Source organism: Condylura cristata, unplaced genomic scaffold (assembly GCF_000260355.1).
Source record: "Condylura cristata isolate star-nosed mole 26May11 unplaced genomic scaffold, ConCri1.0 scaffold00023, whole genome shotgun sequence".
In the NCBI taxonomy this organism is placed as follows: domain Eukaryota; kingdom Metazoa; phylum Chordata; class Mammalia; order Eulipotyphla; family Talpidae; genus Condylura; species Condylura cristata.
Genome location: NW_004567124.1, coordinates 14,498,479 through 14,518,951, shown reverse-complemented (window position 1 = coordinate 14,518,951; position 20,473 = coordinate 14,498,479). Strand labels below are relative to the sequence as shown.

At 36.8% G+C, this 20,473-nt stretch overlaps 1 protein-coding gene across 1 annotated transcript in view; it reads right to left on the bottom strand.

The window, feature by feature from the left end:
• The window catches only part of NEDD4 (neural precursor cell expressed, developmentally down-regulated 4, E3 ubiquitin protein ligase), a 105,016-nt gene extending 84,660 nt beyond the window's left edge, over positions 1-20,356 (bottom strand). Inside the window, exons 1-4 of the mRNA XM_004687767.2 lie at positions 20,261-20,356; positions 6,826-6,899; positions 5,344-5,422; positions 5,206-5,244 (exon numbers count right to left, since the gene is read on the bottom strand). Of these exons, the coding sequence (XP_004687824.1) occupies positions 5,206-5,244; positions 5,344-5,422; positions 6,826-6,899; positions 20,261-20,305 (237 nt within the window). The 5' untranslated portion in view covers positions 20,306-20,356. The remainder of the gene's footprint in view (positions 1-5,205; positions 5,245-5,343; positions 5,423-6,825; positions 6,900-20,260) is intronic.
• Positions 20,357-20,473: the final 117 nt, after the last annotated feature.

The following is a 20,473-nucleotide window of genomic DNA, read 5'->3' as shown; positions in this document are numbered from 1 at the left end:
TGTTCTGTTCCCCACTCTGTCTCTGGTGAAGCCTCTCACCGCCCCTGAGCCTCTGGCCTGTACCCCAGTTCTGTACGCACAAATAAATAAATCTTTAAAAAAAAAAAGTGTAAAATTGAACTTGGAGGTAATTGTACAATTCTATAAATATGCTAAAAAGCATTGAAATGTATACTTTGGGGGGATTTGTTATGTGAATTATAGGTTTATATAAGTATAGCCATTATATAATATATATAATTATATAATTATATTTGCATCTTAATAATGCCATTTGAAGAACCAAATCAAACTAATAAAAATATTGCAACATGATGGGAATATCAAATATCAGTACTACCACCAAAGACAGAGATACAAGGGTGGTTCCTATATGTTCATTTAATCCTCTAGTCTGGTTCCTGTGGAAATTAAATAGACCTTGGAGAATGATGATATACAGAAGCTCATTTAAATAGCAGGTTCAATTGTCTGGCCCCTGGAGGTAAGGAGTCCAAAGTGCCCTAATGGAACCTTTGCTGCCTCCTTGAAAAGATGTGCTCCTATGGGGATTTGGATCTCTAGTGCCACAGAGCCCAAGTTTTGGGGGAAAAGAAGAACATGTCTTTGGCTACAAAGGCAAGTGGGACTATGCTCACTTCTCCTCTGTTCCTAAAATCATGTATACTTTCTGTTGAGAACACAACTTTTATTGAGGTTTCTGAGTCAATAAATAAACTAGCACCCCCTCATTGCAGAGTATTGCCTCCAAAGTGGTGATTCAATTGTGCCTTCAGTGGGCCATTTCAGTGCTCCAAAGAGGCTGTCTGCTTCTGCAGGGTATAGTTGGTAAAGTGATAAATGGGTCATTTCTGTACCTCCTTCTCCATAAAGTGGGCCCCCTGGCAAGATGAAATGTTGCCTGTATTTCTACCCCTAAGGAACACACATTCTGTAAGTCCCCAGATAGTGTGTTCACTGAGATTCTACAGACTCATATTTATAAGCAAGCTGAAGACAAGTTAATGGCTCTTTCAGAATGGATGGAGCACAAATTAGGAAACTCATCACAAAATGACTATGGTTAGGAGAGCTGAAGGTCTGAAGTTATATTTTCTTAGAAAGTGTTGGTGTGGTTTTAGCATTAGGGTAGTCTGGCATCATGAATGAATCACGGTATGGCCCCTCATTTCTATTTTCACTAAGACATTATATAGAATTGAAATTTATTCCTTATATATAGAATTCAACAGTGGAAACCCTAAGCCTCAAGTGTTCTTTATTGGGTGTTTTTTTTTAACTTCAAATGCAATGTTTTTAATAAATAGAGAATTCTCAGGTAATTTATTTCTTCTTCAAGATTTGGTAGTATGTGCTTTAAATTAATTGGTCCTTTTAACATAAGTTAACAAGTTTATAGGCACATATTTATTCTTAGTATCCCTCATTACCCATTCAATGTGTTTAAGTTCTATAATGGTGTTAGTTTCTACCTAATGAAGGAAGAAGCTTAACTAAATGATTTGACTGTTCTTTTGTGTACATTTTAATGCTGTATTTTTCCTGCTAAGCCCTGTGTTAGTTGCATCCTACAAATTTCTCTTGAGAATTCTCATTTGCTCCACACACTATTTAGAAATGTGTTGGTTAACTTATTAACATTTGGGGTTTTCATCCAAGTTTGTTATTGATCCTTATTTTAATTCCATTATAGTCAGAGACCATACTTTGCCTGGTTTCTATTATTTTAACACTATTGGTTTTGAAACCAACACAAAATAAGTACAATTGAAAGATTATATTCTGTTGCTATTAGGGTAGATAGTCTAGAAATCTCAATAAGGCAAAACTGATTTGAAAGTGTTGTTCATGACTTCTGTATCTTTATCAAATTTTTGGGTCTACTTGTTCTATCAACTGTGAAAAAAGGGATTCAATTCTCCAAGTCTGTAAGTACATTTGTCTATTTCTCTTTTCAGTACTATCATTTATTGTATTTTGAAGGACTATTATCACATGCACATGGTAAGTTGTTATTGCTTTTTGATGAATCTGATCTGTTTTTGTTTCTATTATTAGGTTTTTGACTATACCTCTACATTAATTTTTAGTGGTTATACTAGGGATTAAGATATACTTATTTAATCTTTCATGGTCGACTTAAAGTCAATATTGAATTCACTTTAAGTAAAATGTAGAATTCTTACAACTGAAAAGATCACTTTTTTCTCACTCTTTTATGTTATGTTATAACATGTGTTACATTGACATAAATTAAAATTCCCACCAATGTTGTAATTTTTGCATTTAATAGCAGTAGATATTTTAAGCTCAAAAGGCAAAAAAAATCTATTATAATTTCAGATATATGCTATTTGTTACTTTCCCTTCAATCCTATAGTCTTAAATTTATGTCTTATATAATTTACCATTAGCCTGAACAAATCGGTTTAGTATTTTCCTTTGGAGCAGATCTGGTGGCAATAAATTCTTATTTACCCTCAATTTAGAATACTTCCATGCTGTGATTTCTCAGATATTCTGTTAGATACAGAAATTCTGATGAGTATTTTTGTTTAAGTTGGCACTATAATCATAGATTCTGATAAGAAATTTATAATAATTTGAATCATTGTCCCCTTGTCATTTTCCTTGGCTATTTTTGGTATTTTTTTCTTTATCTTTGATATCAAAATTTCAATTTTGATATGTCTGAGCATGGTTTTCTTCACATGCACTCTGTTAGGTTTTCAGTAAATTTCTTCAGGCTACAAATATATGTCTTTCACCAAATTTGGGAACTCCTTGGCTGTTATCTTTTCCTTAAGTTCTAAGATGTCAGTGGCCCAAATATTTGACTCTTAACATTTTTTTATCTATAAGTCATGTCAGCCCTTCTAACTTATTTTCATTGTTTTCTATTGTTCAGATTAGATAATTTTTACTCATTTATCTTCAAGTTCACTGATTCTTTTCACTGTGATCTCCATTCTGGTATGCATATTGTACAGTGATATTTTTTTTTAATTTCAGATATTAATTCTTAAATTTTAGCATGTCTATTTTACCCTTTTTTTAATTAGTTTCTCTTTCTTTACTGATAATGTCTATCTTTCTACTCATTCCAAGAGTTTTTACTTTTATGTCATGAAGCATAGTTATATCACTTCAATAGCTGCCAATGAGGTAAGAAAAAATGTATTTTTAAAAGATTTTTACAGATAGTATCAACATATGGATTGTCCTGGGGTTGGAATCTGTTTATTGCCTTGTTTTGAAATTTAGTCATATTTTTATGGTTTAGTTCACATAACAGAATTTTCAATACATTTTTATATATTATGTTGTAAGATTCTGGGTCCTGCTAAAACATGTTACATATTTGTTCCAACTTTATATAATTCTTTATAGCAACAGGTTAAGCTCAAAGCTCCATTACTGCATCATGACAATAAAATTGGAAATATTGGTGTTTTGTTTAACTCTTGAAAAAAAATAACTAGATATCTCCCTATGTGATAAATAATTAAAAAATCTGGGCCTCCCTGGTGACGGGAGGGTTAAGTCTAAGCACTATGAAGCTACCCCCAGCCACTACAGCAGGTATTCAATCCCCAGCCAGGGAATTAGCCCACAAGGCAAAGCAAAACTCTCCTCTCTAACCTGCTGCTCGCCTCAGCAGTGTATTTCAGTAGATCTGCTTGTTCTGCTTTCCATTCTGCCTCTGGTGAATCCTCTCACCCTTCTACACACTTCTGGCCTACACCCCAGTTCTTGTATGCATAAATAAAATAAATCTAAAAAAAAAGTTATTTTTAATGTCAAAGGCTAGATGTATTCTCATTAACATTGGGAACAAGACAAACATCTATCCCTACTATAACTAAATATTATTGAGTATGTACAAGCCAATTATTAGAAAAGAGAAAGAATACTAAACACATCAACACATTGAAAACATACATATTTCTAAGAAAAAATGCAATAAAATAAAACAAAAGTGTAAATACATTAAAGAAAAAAAACTCAACCACTTAGGAAATTTAAAACTTCCAAAGTTTTGTGTCAAAGAACCAATCAAAACCAGAGATTATCAAATCTAGAATTTATTCTAGTGAAAGTAAGCCAGAACCTTAGGTTCACTTTTCTCTATATGTCAACTTGAGACTCCAAAATTTCCAAACTTATTTAAAGCTGTGTCTATGCCATGCCAAAGATGGAATGGTGGTGCTGATTACTGAATCTATAGTAATTTCTTCCTTTCCAGTTCACTTTATTCAAACAAAACAAACAATGTTCTTGAATGTGGAATGTGAAGAGCAGCTTCTGTTCACTGAAGAACACTGAGATCAAGTGTGGCACATTAGCTGCCAAAGAACAGTCCTACATCAAATGCTATTGAGAGCATGAGCAAAGATGAATTAGATGAATGTGGTAACATGCTCTGATCCTGGTGATCAGAGCAGTTTCATTTGAGTGATGTGGGTGAGCTAGGGTGGGTAAGGGAAGGTATTAGAGAAGCAGAAATGATAGGGTAGGGGCAGACAACTCTTTCAAGAACGTTGATTACTCAGTTCAACAGAGAAATGTACCAATAACTAATGGGAAATAATGAGATTAAAGAATATTTTACGGATGTCATACACAAATGGGAAAAAGCCAGCAAAGAAGGAGGAGCCACTGCTTGTAGGGCTTAGACTCTGCATAAGTAAGATCTCTGACAGAATCAGCCTAAGGAGATGTTGTCAGCCTGAGGGCCCTCTAAGGATCCTGAAATAACTGTGGATGGAAGTCTGTTCTTATGCTATAGTGAGGCAGGATGAAAATAGAAGGCAGGAATGTGAATAAAGGTATATGAGAAGAAAAGTGTCTACTTATTGACCGGCTAGATCAGTCTATTCAATAAGTGACTAGAGAGACATCATCTTTAAGGGAAAACACCAAAATCTGCTATATATCATATGTCCAAATCAGTTTTGCTTGATTAGAATAATTCCAGGTTGTTAGTCATCTTTTCCTTCTTTACTATCTTATGATTTTTTTTTACAAGATGACATGGGACTGTGTCATCATGGAGAATACCTAGATTTACTACTTTAAAATCTACTACTTACTAGATTTTTTAAACTTAGGTAAAATTTTATAAGGTACATTTAGGGAGAATTTATAAACCTAACTCACCAAATTTTTTTTTTGCTATTTTAATGAAACAAAATGCATACTTACTCTGAACATTATCTCTTCATTCCATTTTGGATTCAAAGTCTAAAGGAAAATAAACATAATATAACTAAATTTTTCATATTTTTCTCATAAAAATAAAACAATATATATTTTAAAAATGTTATTGCTGCTAAATCTAACCTTTTTAATGGTTTTCGTTTGCACACTTGTAAAAACTCCATGCATTGGGTCATATAACGTCACTCTCACATAAGGATCACTGTTTAAAAAAAAATAAATTTAATAGACGCTTATCTCAAATTCAGATTATTCAAACTATAAAATCACAGAATTTTTCTTGTTAACAATTCCTCCAGTAATCTCCTACACTTAAAAGTAAGGATTCCTTTGATGGGTAAATAATTGCAGTAATTTTTGCATTCTTAAAAAAAAGTAAGTATTATGTTAGTGGAACAAAGAATTAGAAAGAAAACCTTTTAATGACAACTTATGATTCCCCACCTTCTTAAATTTTGTTTAACTTTTATTACATTCCTCCTATTTTGAATTAAGAGAATTAAATCAAAAGATTGGTTTTGAAAAACCAAACTGTTTTGTTATCTCATGGGTATAAAATCATTTTTATTTAAAATAAAGGCTAAGAGTTTTCAGCTCTAATTATATGTCAAGTAACCCCTTCTACAAAGAGACATGAAAAAGGAAAATCTAATGACATTTATGTTTGCAGTGCAAACACTTGTCCATGGTCAAATTTCTCCCACTTCCTTTGGGTATCCCAATCCCCACCACTACATTTCTCCTCCCTTTGCTCATACAACCCTACCTCCTACTTAAATGGAAAAAATCAAAGCCATCTGACCACTTCCAACATACCTGTACTTACCAGAACCTCCACCTTACCCCTAACTTCAAGGACTCAGGCGTTCGTTCCCGTATGAGGTCAGTCCCATTATCTATTTTCCTCTCACCCCCTCTGGAAGCTTATATCACCTATTTCCCTTCTCAGCTTTCCTTTGATATAATTTTTTTAGTCATATATATATATATATATACATATGTATTTTTAACTCCGCTTTCCTAGAGTCTCTTCCCTTTACCAGCAAACTGTATATTTTTTTCTTCAAAACTTGTCACAAGAATGATCCAAAGCAATAACATTAACAACTACCGCTGTATTACTAACATTTTTATAGCAATTATTGTGCACCAGTTACTTCTCTTAGCAGTTTCATATATTACCTTCTTGAATCCTTAAAACTATGAGATAGTTATAATTCTTATAGTAGCTAAAAGACAGGTAATATTATCTCTACTTAGTACAGAGAGGTAAGTTGACTCATCAAAGGTCAAAAACTAGCAAGTAAAGGAGCCAGGATTGAAACTCCAGCACTAGGCTCTGGATGCTGTCTCTAAGCCATTATTACACACTACTCCCTTTCTTCTTTTCCTCACTTCCCATTGAAACCTACAATCTTATTTTTATCTTTTCCTTTCAGGCCCATTCCTCTGAAAATGGTCTCAGATATTAATAAATTTAGTAAACCACCCATTGTAAATATTATTGCCATCTCACATAACACTCTACTATTATTCCATTTTTCATCTAATCACATTTTAGAACAATTAATAAGTGCAAAGCTTTAAAATTCTACCCCAACTTACCTAGCTCCCAAGATATCCTTCTTGGCAAGGCCTATTCCAGCTATAACTTTCACTCGTACGATTCGAGAGTTTTCCTACAATGCAAAAATTTGTATTTTATTTCCCTGCACATTATAAGTGATCTAATGCACATAACTTTTCAAATAAATACATAAGATCAATATACTAAAATATAGTAAAGGAATCTTTCAAGAATGAAAAGCTATATAAGAAGAAAATGAAAGCATACATTATGTAGAGATAATTATCTATGAAGAAAACCAAAGCAAAAAAAAAAAACTGTCAAATTATTATACTGAGCAAGAACTTATCACTGTTTCCATGAAAACCTACAGCCAAATTATTAGAACTAATACAATTTTATCAATGCTTGCACACAATAACACAAAATAGTTTGTCATTTGCAGATTATTTGGAAAGATAATTATTTTTTAAATTGCATTCAATGAATTACATAATACATGCAGTATAATATACTGATAGTGTGATGCAGCAATTATTAAATTTCTTAGACATCATATTGTAGTATTGCTTTAAAAATGTATTTATTTATGCATACAGAACTGGGGTACATGCCAGAGGTGCAGGGGTGGTGAGAGGGTTCACCAGAAACAGGGTAGGGAGCAGAACAGGCAGATGATGGAAGTACACTGCTGAGGGGAGCAGTAGGCAGATCAGGAGAGGTGTGCCATGCCATGTGGATCACCTCCCGGGTGGGGATCGAACTCATGCTGAAGTGGCTTTACCTTCTTAGTGCTGTGCTTTAACCAGCTGTGCCACCAGGGAGGGCAGTAGTATTATGTTTTATATAAGAATATCTTAAGACCCTCCCTGGTGGTGCAACGGGTTAAAGCACAGCACTGTGATGCTGTCTGCTGTCACTGTAGCACGAATTCCATCCCCTGCCAAGGAAGTGACCTGCATGGTATGGCAGACCACTCGCTGCTCCCCTCAGCAGTGTGTTTCAGTCAATCTGTCTGTTCTGCTCCCCACTGTCTCTGGTGAATCTTCTCACCCCCTGCACCTCTGGCCTGTACCCCAGTTCTTGTATGCATAAATAAATAAATCTTTAAAAGGGTATCTTAGTTTTAGAAGATACATATTTAAATAGTTGGACATAAATAAGTTGGCAACTTACTCTTAAGTAGATCAGCACATCAAAATTTAATCATGGCTCAGTGTATAAGCACACATGTACAAATACAGGAATATGCAAGTTGTTAGCAATCTGTGAATCTAGCTGACAGGTGTACAAGTAGTGTACTTTTATAAATGTCCTGTGCTTTGGAATTGTTCAAAATTAAAATTTACAAAACCAAATGCATATTTTAAAAGATCAGCAAGTAAGCAAAACTGATAAGCATAGAGAAATAAAATTAATAAGGTGTAAAAAATATTTATGAATAAAATTATTAAAAAGTATTGAAGATGACAAATAAGACAAATGGAGGAATTTATTGTTCATTAAAGGAACTACTTTATATTATTATGTTTTCTTCAACGTAACTTATAAATCCAATCTAATTCCAATATTCCCCACCTTGAGTTTTTCATGGGCTTTTGCAAACAACTGAAAAAATTCATAGGGGAGAGTAAAGAAGTAAAAAAACAACATTCAACCATAGTTTATACTCTACACAAACCAAAATCTGATATATTAAATCTAAACTGAAAAAGAAAACTTTTAAATTTTCACAAGAAAGACTGTAATATTTCTCTAATATTAGGGTAGGAGATGATTAGAGAAGCACACACTTCATAAGAAAAGCTTTAGATCTGATATTAAAAGTATATACTGGTGCTCCCTGGTGGTGCAGTGGGTTAAAGCACAACACTGCAAACCACTCGCAGCCGCTTCAGTGCAGGTTGGGTCCCTGCCCAGGAGGCGCAGCAGACCTCTTCTGACCTGTCCACTGCTCCCCTCAGCAGTGTACTTTGTCAGTCTGCCTGTTCTACTCCCCACTGTCTCTGGTGAATCCCCTCAACACCCATGCATCTCTGGCCTGCACCCCAGTTCTGTATGCATAAATAAATAAATCTTTCTAAAAATGTATATACCTTTTGCATGAGGAAAGAACCCATGCAACATGAAAGACATGTGGAGGAAATAGTGGAGATATCTAAATATGTGTCACTGACAAATTAGGATTATCCAGAAAATATAAAGAACTTCTAAAAACCAGTGAACATAAAAAACCTAGTACAAGAAATAAGCTTAAGAAAGAAATGAACAAATCTTCAATTTCACCAGTAATCAGGGACAATCCTAGTACAATGGTGACAGTAGTGTAAACTGATGAATTCTTTTGAATATATAGTTGGCAATTTCTTGGAAGTCCTAAATTAATAACCCAGTGATCCCACCTAGGTTTACCCCCATATAAATTCTTGTGCACAAGGACTTAAAGCACAACAATATTCACAGTAGCATTTTTTTTAAAAGATATATTTATTTATTCATTCATACAGAACTGGGGTATAGGCCAGAGATGGGGAGGGTGAGAGAATTCACCAGAGACAGAGAGGGGAGCAGAACAGACAGATCGATGAAGTACACTGCAGAGGGGAGCAGTGGGCGGGTCAGGAGAGGTCTGCCGCGCCATGCGGTCACCTCCCGGGCAGGCGGGGATCGAACTCATGTGAAAGTGGCTTAAGCTTCTTAACTCGCTGCACCACCAGGGAGGGCCCACAGTAGCATTTTTATGAACAATAGAAACAATGAAATAAAAGGTGCTCAACAAATAGCAACCTAATTGATTCTATTCTAAATGTTCCATTGGCAAGCAGTAGGTCTTACTATTTTCTAAGGAGAGGTTGGATAGGAGAAAATACAGAGTATCTATTGAAATCTTCAATTTGTAGGCACTTACAACTACCATCTTTCCTGAATATCAGACTTTCTTTCACTGAACACATAACTGAAATATTCTACTGGCTCAGAAACTCAGGCAATAAAGTCAAATAATACAAAAAGCCTTAACTAGAGATATCAAATAAAACACAACTTTCTTCTTTCATGAAATAACACAGCTGATGGTGTAAGGAAGGAGGGAAATCCCCAGGAATCAACATAAATATAAAACTGAAACCAGGAAGGAAAACATAATAAGTTGAAATTTCAGTCTTCTGTGTAAATTAATTGCCAAAAAATCTGAAGAAATCTATTGATTATGGACACTCTCTGGTGGTGCAAGGGGTTAAAGCACAGCACTGCAAGCTAGTAGCAGTGGCTTCAGTACAAGTTCAATCCAGGACCCAGACGTGACCCACATGGCACAGCAGACCTCTCCTGTCTCGCCCGCTGCTCCCTCAGCAGTGTACTTTGTCAATCTGCCTGTTCTGGTCCCCACTCTGCCTCTGGTGAATCCTCTCACCACACCTGCATCTCTGGCCTGTATCCCAGTTCTGTATGCATAAATAAATTTTTAAAAAAGAAAGAAATCAACTGATTATCCTTTTTATCCACTTTAAAGCCACTGGATAAATAGGCCTTGTAAAGTATTCTGTTAGCCCACACAGTCAGAAATCTCACTAAACTATTTGACCCAAAAGTTCCTATACTTAGTAAATAGTCTTCAAGACTGTATTCAAAAACTAGAAGTCTTTCTTTGAAATGACTCAATAAATGCAACTTTTTCAAGTGGCAACAAACAATGAAAAATGCCACCATCAATTACTTGATAATCTTATATTTTATACACACCAAATTTTATACTTTATAAATCTCTTTCACTGAGGAATGAGATTATCTAATTGTCTTCAAAACTTAATCCATGTTTGTGGAAACTCTACTGAAACTATTCCTCTGCAGAAGTCTCTTAAAGAAAACTGTGATATTAACTTAAAACAATTCCAGGTTAAGTTCCTCACTGTCACAGACTTTTTTGTTTCTTTTAAAGTTTCTTCTAAATTTTCTTCTTGCATTTTCCACCTTGAAAATCAGAACTAGTTAATTTTATATACTGTGGTTAACTGAAGTAAAGCTTCCTTCACAAAGTTAAATAAGAGATTTATTTTCACAATTCATCTTACAAATTTATGTTACAAAACTGGCCTCTGCAGTCACATCTAAAACCAGAAAGCATAATACCTTGTATCATCTTTGAAAACAAAGGAGCAGAGCATATATACTGCCACTAAAGATCCAACTCCTCTGTCTTTTTAAAATTCTGATGCTAAAAGTACTATTAACAAATATAACCAGTGTGCAGATGAGTGGGAAAGAAACAAAACTGAGCATCTTTTCTTTAATAAGCACAGGGTCATTATCCCGGAGGAGGAGATCATAGAGCCTCACGAGAGCTTGCATCTTCCCTTTCACCCATCAGGCATTTCTATGGATTTTGAAAGTGAAATTGAAAAGTTACAAATTGTAGGCAAATATATGTAGTTTCTCTAAATGTCAGAGAGGAACAAAAAGGTAATGTGCTATAGCTATACAATAATTAAAAGCAGCTTTCTAGGGCTGAGATTCATGAAAGTAGCTACTGACTGTTCTTTAATCAATAGTACCTCTCATCCTCCCCTCATGCAAAATAACAGGTATAGGAAATAGAGAGTATTAGGTGTTCTCAGGTATTAGAGGTAATTCTGTCACTCTCTTTTTCCTACTCCCACCTTCTCTTTCCCCACACCACTCTACCAGTCTATTTTTTAAAAAAAGATAAGCCCTTTGTATACATTTCTCTAAGTTTTCGTGCAAATTGGCTTACCTCAGCCTGGGATATTCTTCCCCTTCACTGTTAAAGTCCTGAACCATCTGAGAAGGTTCATTGAAGTCTTTGAAAAATGTAATTATTAATATTATTTAATGACAGAAATAATTATAAGTTCATGCAAAAAATAAGGATGTAGATTATCTACTCTATGATAACTGTTAAAATATACATGCAGATGAATATAAAGATTAGAAGGAAATATACAACAGAAATAAAAAGTAAAGGCTTTGCTTTACTTCAACTTTTTATATATTTTATTATCTTGCTTTTTTAAAAGTCCTGTTCTTTCTTCAAAGTCCAGATGTCATTTTTTCTAAAGACTATAGTGTTGAAACAATCTTCTCATTGTTAGAGGCTCATTAATGTAATACCTATCACATACTTCCTTGTATCTGAGGCAATAAATTACAAGACTTTATCCACTATTAAAACTGAGATGTTGATGACCAAGAAACTTGCCTTTTTGTTATCTCTATATTCTCTACAGAACCCAGCAGAATTATTTGGCACATCATGGGGCTGATAAGTTCTTGATTAACAACAAAACTTTTTTGAAGTAGCTGAAAATAGGAATAAAGTATCTTTATCAAAAGGAAAAGTTTACACAATGAACCTCCACTCTACTTCCCCTACATGGATCCTACTTCCCCTACATGGATCCAAGAACACTGGCTACCAGACCAGCACCCATCAAAGGGATGAGGGAAGACTTCCCTCCAAGGAAAATGAGTGATTCAAGAGAGGGGAGAGGTAACAAACACAATTACATTTATAGAGACAATCCTACAATGAAATGAATGGTTTATCCATATAACCCTATTGCAAAATACTGCAGTCAGTAGTACCTGTCCCCTCACACAGGCAATGTACATCAGTCGATAAGGGGGGTAAATTAAGGAAAAGGAAGAGAAGAGATAAAGGAAACAGTGGGTCCAACAGAGAAAAGAGATAAGAGAATCCTCACAGGGATGGCTATACACAGATGTAGAGACCCAGCAGTTCAGCAGAACACAAGGCAGCAAAAAGTCATCTTCAACATGAAAGAAGAGGAGGGACTGGATGACCTCTACCTTCTATGCACTGAAAACTTCACTAGGTGGTTTGAAAGTTCTTAGTTTGCAATTTAATTTAATTTGTGATAGGTGTACAGAAATCTAGAGTAAAAAAATGTGTGATACCTATAAATATGGTACAATGTGAATATTGTATTTACATAGTACAATAATAAAACACTGACTATGAAAAACATTGCTAGGGTGCTAGGGAGGGATATACATTTTTCACTTTTTTAAAAAGCAACATATGTTATAGAACTTAGGTGGATCATATTCTTCAAATTAAAATTGGAACCTATGAATTGACAGCACTTTTGTTCCTCTGATATATAAAGTTATTTGAAACATTTTACAAAAATGTAAGTGCTAGTTCACCCTTATTGGACATTAAATGAAATGAAAATTTCCCAGTAAAGGTGAGTATATGATTGCCACATATTTGCTATGCCTGTTCAAGGATTCAGAACTTTGAGCAATAAGAGCCATGAAAAACAAGAAAAGTCAGAATCCTTAAATATCACAGAAAGCAGCTGCTCTCAAAGTGTATTCCCTGGACCAGTGATATAATCATTTCATGGGAATTTTACAGAAACTGACATCTTCAGAGCCTGCACATACTAAATCTAAATCAGACATCCTATGTGTGGCCAGTAGTCTGTTTTTGTTTTGTTTTTTTTTTTAAAGATTTATTTATTTGTGCATACAGAACTGGGGTACAGGCCAGAGTCTTAGGGGCAGCGAGAGGCTTCACCAGAGACAGAGTGGGGAGCAGAACAGGCAGATCGGCGAAGTACACTGCTGAGGGGAGCAGCGGGTGGGTCAGGAGAGGTATGCCACACCATGTGGTCTCCTCAGGGCAGGCGGGAATCGAACTCATGAGGAAGTGGCTTTAGCTTCTTAGTGCTGTGCTTTAACCCGCTGCGCCACCAGGGAGGGCACACCAGTAGTCTGTTTTAACAAACTCTAGAGGTGATTCTTATGGACACTAAAGATAAGAACAGGCAAAGAGCATGAAGTGCTGTGTTTGATATAATTATAGGACTATTCCTCATTTGAAAAATTCCAATTTTATTAGATCATTTCCCAGAAGTACAGTCCATCATATCTTTACACCTCAGCACTACTTTTAAATGTAAGAGCACTGATAGGCTTATTTATACAATATCTCTGAAAGAATATACATCAAGAAAATAACCAATATCTGTGGGAAATCTATTTCCCAAACAGATTATAGATGATTGTCACAATGGGTTTATTTTTATTCATAGTAGCGAAAACTGGAAACTGAAGTGGCCATCAGAAGGAGAATGGATAAATATCTGGTCTATTCATACAGTGGGGAATACTACTCAACAATAAAAAGAATAAAAAGAATAATCTACTAATACAAACAACCACATGGGTAGTTTTGAAAAACACTGTGCTAAACAAAGGAATCCAGATGGAACAAAGTACAAACTATGATTCCATAATGTGAAGTTCTAGAACAGGGAAAAAGTAATATAGTGATAAAAGATTGCCTATGGGGAATGAAGGTGATAAGTCGACTGAAGAGGGCCCAAGGGAACATTCTGGGCTCTTCAAAATATTCTGTATCTTAATTGGATAGTTGCATACACATATTGTTGAAATGCACTACACATCCAATTATACCTATCAGATGCACATTTCGCTGTTCGCTGTAATTTTACTCCTCTTCTCTCCCTGCCCCCATAAAAGCAAAATAGGCACTTATAAACAAACAAACAAACAAAAAACAAAGTTCATTATTAGCATATACACAATAAAAGAAACTCTAGATATGTACTTCACAAAAAAATGATCCTAAATTGAAAGCAGAAAGCAGAGATTCAATAAGAAATGATGAAATGATAAGCAAACATGTTAAATACATCAAGAACAAACAGCATAAAAAATAATATTAATGGTGAGGATGACTCTCTGTATGTGTACATGTGTGTGCCTGAGTTAGCACTCAGTGAGTATCCACTTCACTTGAGATCCAGTTCAAAATCTTTAATGAATGACCTTCAAACCCTGATAATGGTGCTCTCCTCTCCTCTCTACAATCTCATGACACTGTCCCTCTTGCTCCATCACTCTAACCTTTTTATGTTCCTCTCTCCTTCTTTTGCATAAGCACTTCTATTTACCTGACAGGCTTTAGCACTGCTCTTCACCTGGCTAACTCCTACTCACACTAAGTTTCAGTTTAAGGGGAACTTCCTCAGCCTTCCCTTCCCTTCTCCATACCACATAAGATCAATGTCTTTCCTGTTACATACTTTCATTTCATAGTACTCCTTCTCCTTCCTAACATTTATAAAACACTGAAGTGTGATTATGTGTTTAATATACTTGTCTCCCTCTGAGGCATAGATTCAGTAAATTTTATTATCCATCGTCCACTTCAAGGCCTGAGTCAAATACCTTATATGTGGTAAGTGTTCAATAAATTTTTGTTAAACAAATACAGAAATCAAGGAATTCAGGGGTCCACCTAATAGCTACAATCAGAAAACACAGAAGATATTAAAATAAGAATATATGAACAACTGTGAGTTTCAGACTTAATTCTGCTGAGATGGCCAAAAAGCAATGACATCCAGTAGCAAGTGAGCACCAGATCTTAGCTCTAAAAGTTATTTGTACTTAGTGAAACTAGTGTTCCTAGGAGAAAGGGCTGAACCTAGATATTGATGGGCCAGGAATAATACAAAAAAAACCTGAAACATCTTCTTCCAGAAACTAATGAAGTCATCATACAAAGAAGGGCCCTTGTCACAAAGACATAAGGACCACCTTAAGATAGATGTCACTGGCTGTTTAAACTGGGGTGATTTCAGCAGCCAAATATTTAATCAGTCTTTTATTACAATTCATTGAGTAAAGTGTGAATCTACAAGTCCATGCCTACATAAATACATAGAGGTAAGAAAAGTTCTTCAAAGAATGCCACTTACTAAAGAAGGAAATTAAAAATAATGGTCGATTCAGATGCAAGTCATCATCAAGGGAGGATGCTAAAACCAGTGAATGGAGATCTGATGAATAAGAGAGAGGATAAACTATCTCCTCATAAAATCAATTATAAAGGGGCAAATGGTGACATTACAAAGAAGAAATCTGTAGGCAAGAAAATGACAATGAGATTTTGTCACTGACAGTGACACAACAAGTCAACATCATGTACCCTGTTGTGATACAGCACAAAGAACACAGCATTATCTCTGTGAATTCTGCCCCATGACCGTGACATGGTCATGAGGGAACAGTAAACAGATTTGAAATGATGAACATCCTACAGGTCGTATAGCCTACACGTCTTAAGACTGTCAAGGATAAGACAGAGGAACTGATACAGATTAGAAGAAGAAACTGCAGATATGAGAACCACAGGAAACATTTGCTCTTAGATGGGATCCTGGGTCAGACAGAAAAAAAAAAACAAAAAGAAAATTATTAAGAACATTTGTTAAAGATTGAATAGAATCTATGGATTGAATAGTAGTGTTGTAGCAATGCTGATTACACCAGAGTATTTAGTGTGATGGAGCGCTGTGTCTGCAATATGCCCTCAGGTTGTTCTGAAAAGGATCAATGAAAATAACAAAAATAGGTTATGAAGCAATTGTGCTGAAATGGCAACAGATGCAGAAGTACACAAGGAGGATTTGGAGGGTTTTTATACTCCCAACATTTTTGTTGAGTTAAACTAATTAAAAATTAATTACTAAAAACTAAACTAAATAATTTAAAATGATGTTGGAATTAATGAACTGCAAAAAACTAGAAATGGTAAAAACAATACATGAGACATCGGGGTGGATACTAATGCAGCTGCTGCTTAACTGTGTTTCTGTTCCTTGTGTGCAGTGAATAAAGGTTTGGGAGTCATGTTCCCAGGCTCAATATGATGTCACAGAAGGCCGAGCCTGCTTCTGTTTGGTGTTAGTAGGTCTAGAACTGTCAGAATATACACTTCTTAGTTACCCTGTTGTTTACGCATTGTTGTATCTGTCCCCATTAAAGGCACCCATTCTTCTGTATGTACAAAGTGTACCCCCAAACTGCAGTGCAGACTCTCAACTCTTTCCTCATTTCCTCCTTTCTTTTCTTTGTTTCAGTCAAGTTTCAGTTTTAGGGACTAGGAGTCAGTCTAGGTATTTTAACTGAAAGAAGTTAATATGGGAAATTAAGTGCTATACAATAAGTGAAAAGGCTTGGGGGGGTAGGCTGTAGTCTGTGCCTCCAGAGTACCCCAATTCCCTCCAAACTGGACCACCTTGAGATGTTACTTTACCTATCAGAAAGGTAATCAGGAGCCCACCAGACCTTTCCACTTTAAGAACATATACAAAGCAGACCTCAGGAAGTCACCATCACTACCACTATTTCTGCAACTTCCTATCGATACCCACAAGTTAGCTGACACTAGAATATTTTTAGAGAAAAGCTCAAAGTCTATATGACTATGTCAGGAGAAAAATTCAAAGATACAAGAAGTTTTGCTCTATTTCATTTTCACTTACTAAGTCTCAAGTTAAGTGCACCTAATTAAGAAACCTATTTCACAAATTATACCTACTTACAGGATGCTAAGTGCAAGGGAGTCTGAGAAACAGAGTTTAACTTTCAAAGTCTCTGCACAAGGAAGTACACTGAAATGAGCTAGGAAGTGATGCAGAATCGCAGTTCCCATATGTATCACACTTCTCAAGAAAGATTACTGGCAGCTATCACCTACTGTTAAATCCCCCCAAAAAAATTGTTAGACAAGTTATTTCACCACTTCCTTAGTTTGCTAAAAGACCACCCATGGATACATTTTTTTTACTGAAAGACACATAAATGAAAGGAGAGCTAAACCTCACTAAAAAGTAAAAGAAAGGAGTTAAGATGCAAACTTTGGCAGACTTCACTACTAACATGTATGAGCATATAGTATGACTCAGTGACTTTTCAGTATATACTGGTTAATTTTTCTCACTATCTTCTATCTCATGTTTATTCATTTTTCTCCTGGTTTCAGTTTCAAATTAAAAAACCAGAGTCATCTTTTTTCTGTAACAGAAAAACTACCTTACTCCTAGTCAACAGCAGAGGGCTGCCTATTCCTAGAATAGCCTGAAAATGAAATAAAATGACACAGCTGCAATGTCTTTCTTTTACAAAGGGTGGGAGGCTTTTCTAAGCCCTCTTACTTTTGTGATAGGCCAGGAAATAAACAGCAAACAACAGTGATGAGATAGCAACTCTAACAGAAAGCAAGCGGGCTTCTTGTCTTTATTTCCCACCATACTGTAAGCTCCTCATAAAATAAGTGGAGACTGTTTTTTTTTCTCTGTATATCCTGGGTGCCTAGCACACTGTAAGACACAGGACCAAAAGAACAGTTAATAAATGTCTGTTGAATAAATAACCCAAATTACAGTAGAAGAACTGGAAGCTGATACTTCCTATCATGCCTCTTATCGTCCTATGTCACAAATTACACAAAAGAAGCTGGTACAAAATTTGGGTCATCAAGAGAAAGCAGTGGGACCAAATCATGAAATTTCCTAGAGGTATAAACCCTTTAGTAAGTTGAGAAAAATGTCATTTCAAAGGGTAAAGGTCCAGGTCTTCAGCCTCAGGTGCTTATCACCAACTAACTGCCATCATTTTATTCCAGTTGGGCAGAGTGGTGATAATGAGAAGCAAATAACTGAAAACACAGCTCTTGTACCAGGAAAGGAAGAGCACATAGCTGTGGACTATTTCGCCTATGATCAACTGGCCCTGCTGGAAGGCAGTGAGAAATTTAGAGATGAGAAATCTGAATTAGCAGAAACGACCTACGAAACAGTGATGATAGCGAAAGAAAGTCCAAGGTCAGCCTGGTTGGGCTGGTTGTCAGTTTGAGATTATCTGCACTGCACAGTTTATACAACAAACAGGGACCTGACTACTAAGAAAGCTATCATAGCCTTGACACATCAATATATTCCTCTGATCTCTTCTAAGAAACAAAATGGGACACTAGCTGTAATATTACCGTTATCCATAACATATCTGCTAGTTTCTGAGGGATTCTGAACTGAGGGGTTGCCCACTGCCACTTCCCTTCTTTTCTAACAACAACAAAAAAAAATTAGAAATTAATTTCTAATAGCATCACATAATCGATTATTAAAATATTGAGATGCCGGCCCTCCCTGGTGGCGCCCCGGGTTGGGGCACAGCACTGAGAGACTAAGGCCACTTCCCCATGAGTTCAATTCTCGCCTGCCCCGGAGGTGACCACATGGCTGGCAGACCTCTTCAGTGGCCTGCCCACTGCTCCCCTCAGCAGTTTAGTCGATCTGCCTGTTCTGCTCCCCACTCTATGGTGAAGCCTTTCGCTGCCCCTGAGCCTCTGGCCTGTACCCCAGTTCTGTATGCACAAATAAATAAATCTTTAAAAAAATATATTGAGATGCCTCCAGCTGCCCATTGTCCATAAATAAAGAACCTTCAAAAGAAACATAAAAGAAGTTTGAAGACACTAAGTTACAAAGAGAAGGCACTATACACACTGTTAGAAGATACCTGAGAACCATTCTAAATTAGATAGATGGACTTACAAATGATTGGGTCCAATCTTGATAAAAGGTACATGTGACATTTTAGTCACCACGAATCTTTAAATTTGAATTTTTTTCCCAAACAGAACTAGTCACTGTTATACTAGATTGTTCATCTCTCATTCACTCCCACTTTTGAGACAATCACCCAAACCACAGAGAAGTCACATCTCACTTACAAGGAACAACTCTTTCCAAATGGTTCAGTTTTTAATAAGCACAAGGCATCGACAACTTAAATTATTTAGTTGGAGAAAAAAAAACACAGATTTGCCTTTTCAAATCACAAAGTTCAATTTATTGCTCAGAGTGAACCGCTCTAATAAGTTCTTTAGAACATATACAGTTTGCCCACTGTTTGAAAAGTATTACTTAAAACCAGTAAAGCAACTTTCCATAGTTGACACTTGTTGCTAAGTGAGAAGAGGGGAAAACCTATCCACCTGCTTTTCCTTCCCCAAATCCAAAGATTTCAGATAAAAATTTAAAAAGCAAAGCAAGTAAAGACAATCCACGTGATTCTTCAGGTCAAGGTCCATAAAATTAAGTCCACAGAGCCACTGCCACTGCAGGCTAATGGACAAGAGGGATGCTAAGCTCCAGAAATATTCGCCCACCACCGCGCACCCCTGACACCCCCTCTCCCACTCACCCACCCACCCAGCTAACGCATTTTGCCTGGGATGACAGGAACCCACTGGTAGCGTCTCCCCAAAGCACTCCCCCCCTCAAAAACAAATCTACCCCAGCTAGCTGCCAGGCCCCCCTCCTCGACACTTCCTGAAGGAAATTGACTGGGAAGGCGGCGGCTCCAAGAGGGGGTGTGGAGTCCGTAGGTTTGCGAAAAACTGGCGGCTCCTCAATCTGCCCCCGCCCCCTGAGGCCGCTAGCTGGGCCGCCCCCACAGTCGGTCCCCAAGGCGCCTCCCGCGCTCCCCGGGCTCGGGCAGAAGCAGGAGAAGGCTGACAGCTGAACCTCTGGGCGCCGCAGCCTCCTCGCGTCCCGGCGATGGGCAGCGCGACTGGAAGCCCGCCCCGCAGCCCCTCGGCCCCCGCACCTCGTCTTCCGGGAGCCCGAACACCTCCACCGCGCAAGTTGCCATTTCCGAACGGTCCCAGCAAACCGGACGCGCTCGACCCGCCCAGGGAGTGGGAACTGGAGTGAGGAGGAAGAAAAGGGGGAGGAGGCTGCAGGAGTTGGAGGAAAAGGAGGCGGCGCTCCCCCAGCGGTCGCAGCGCCTCCCCCGGCCGCGCGCCGCACGGCCAAGCGC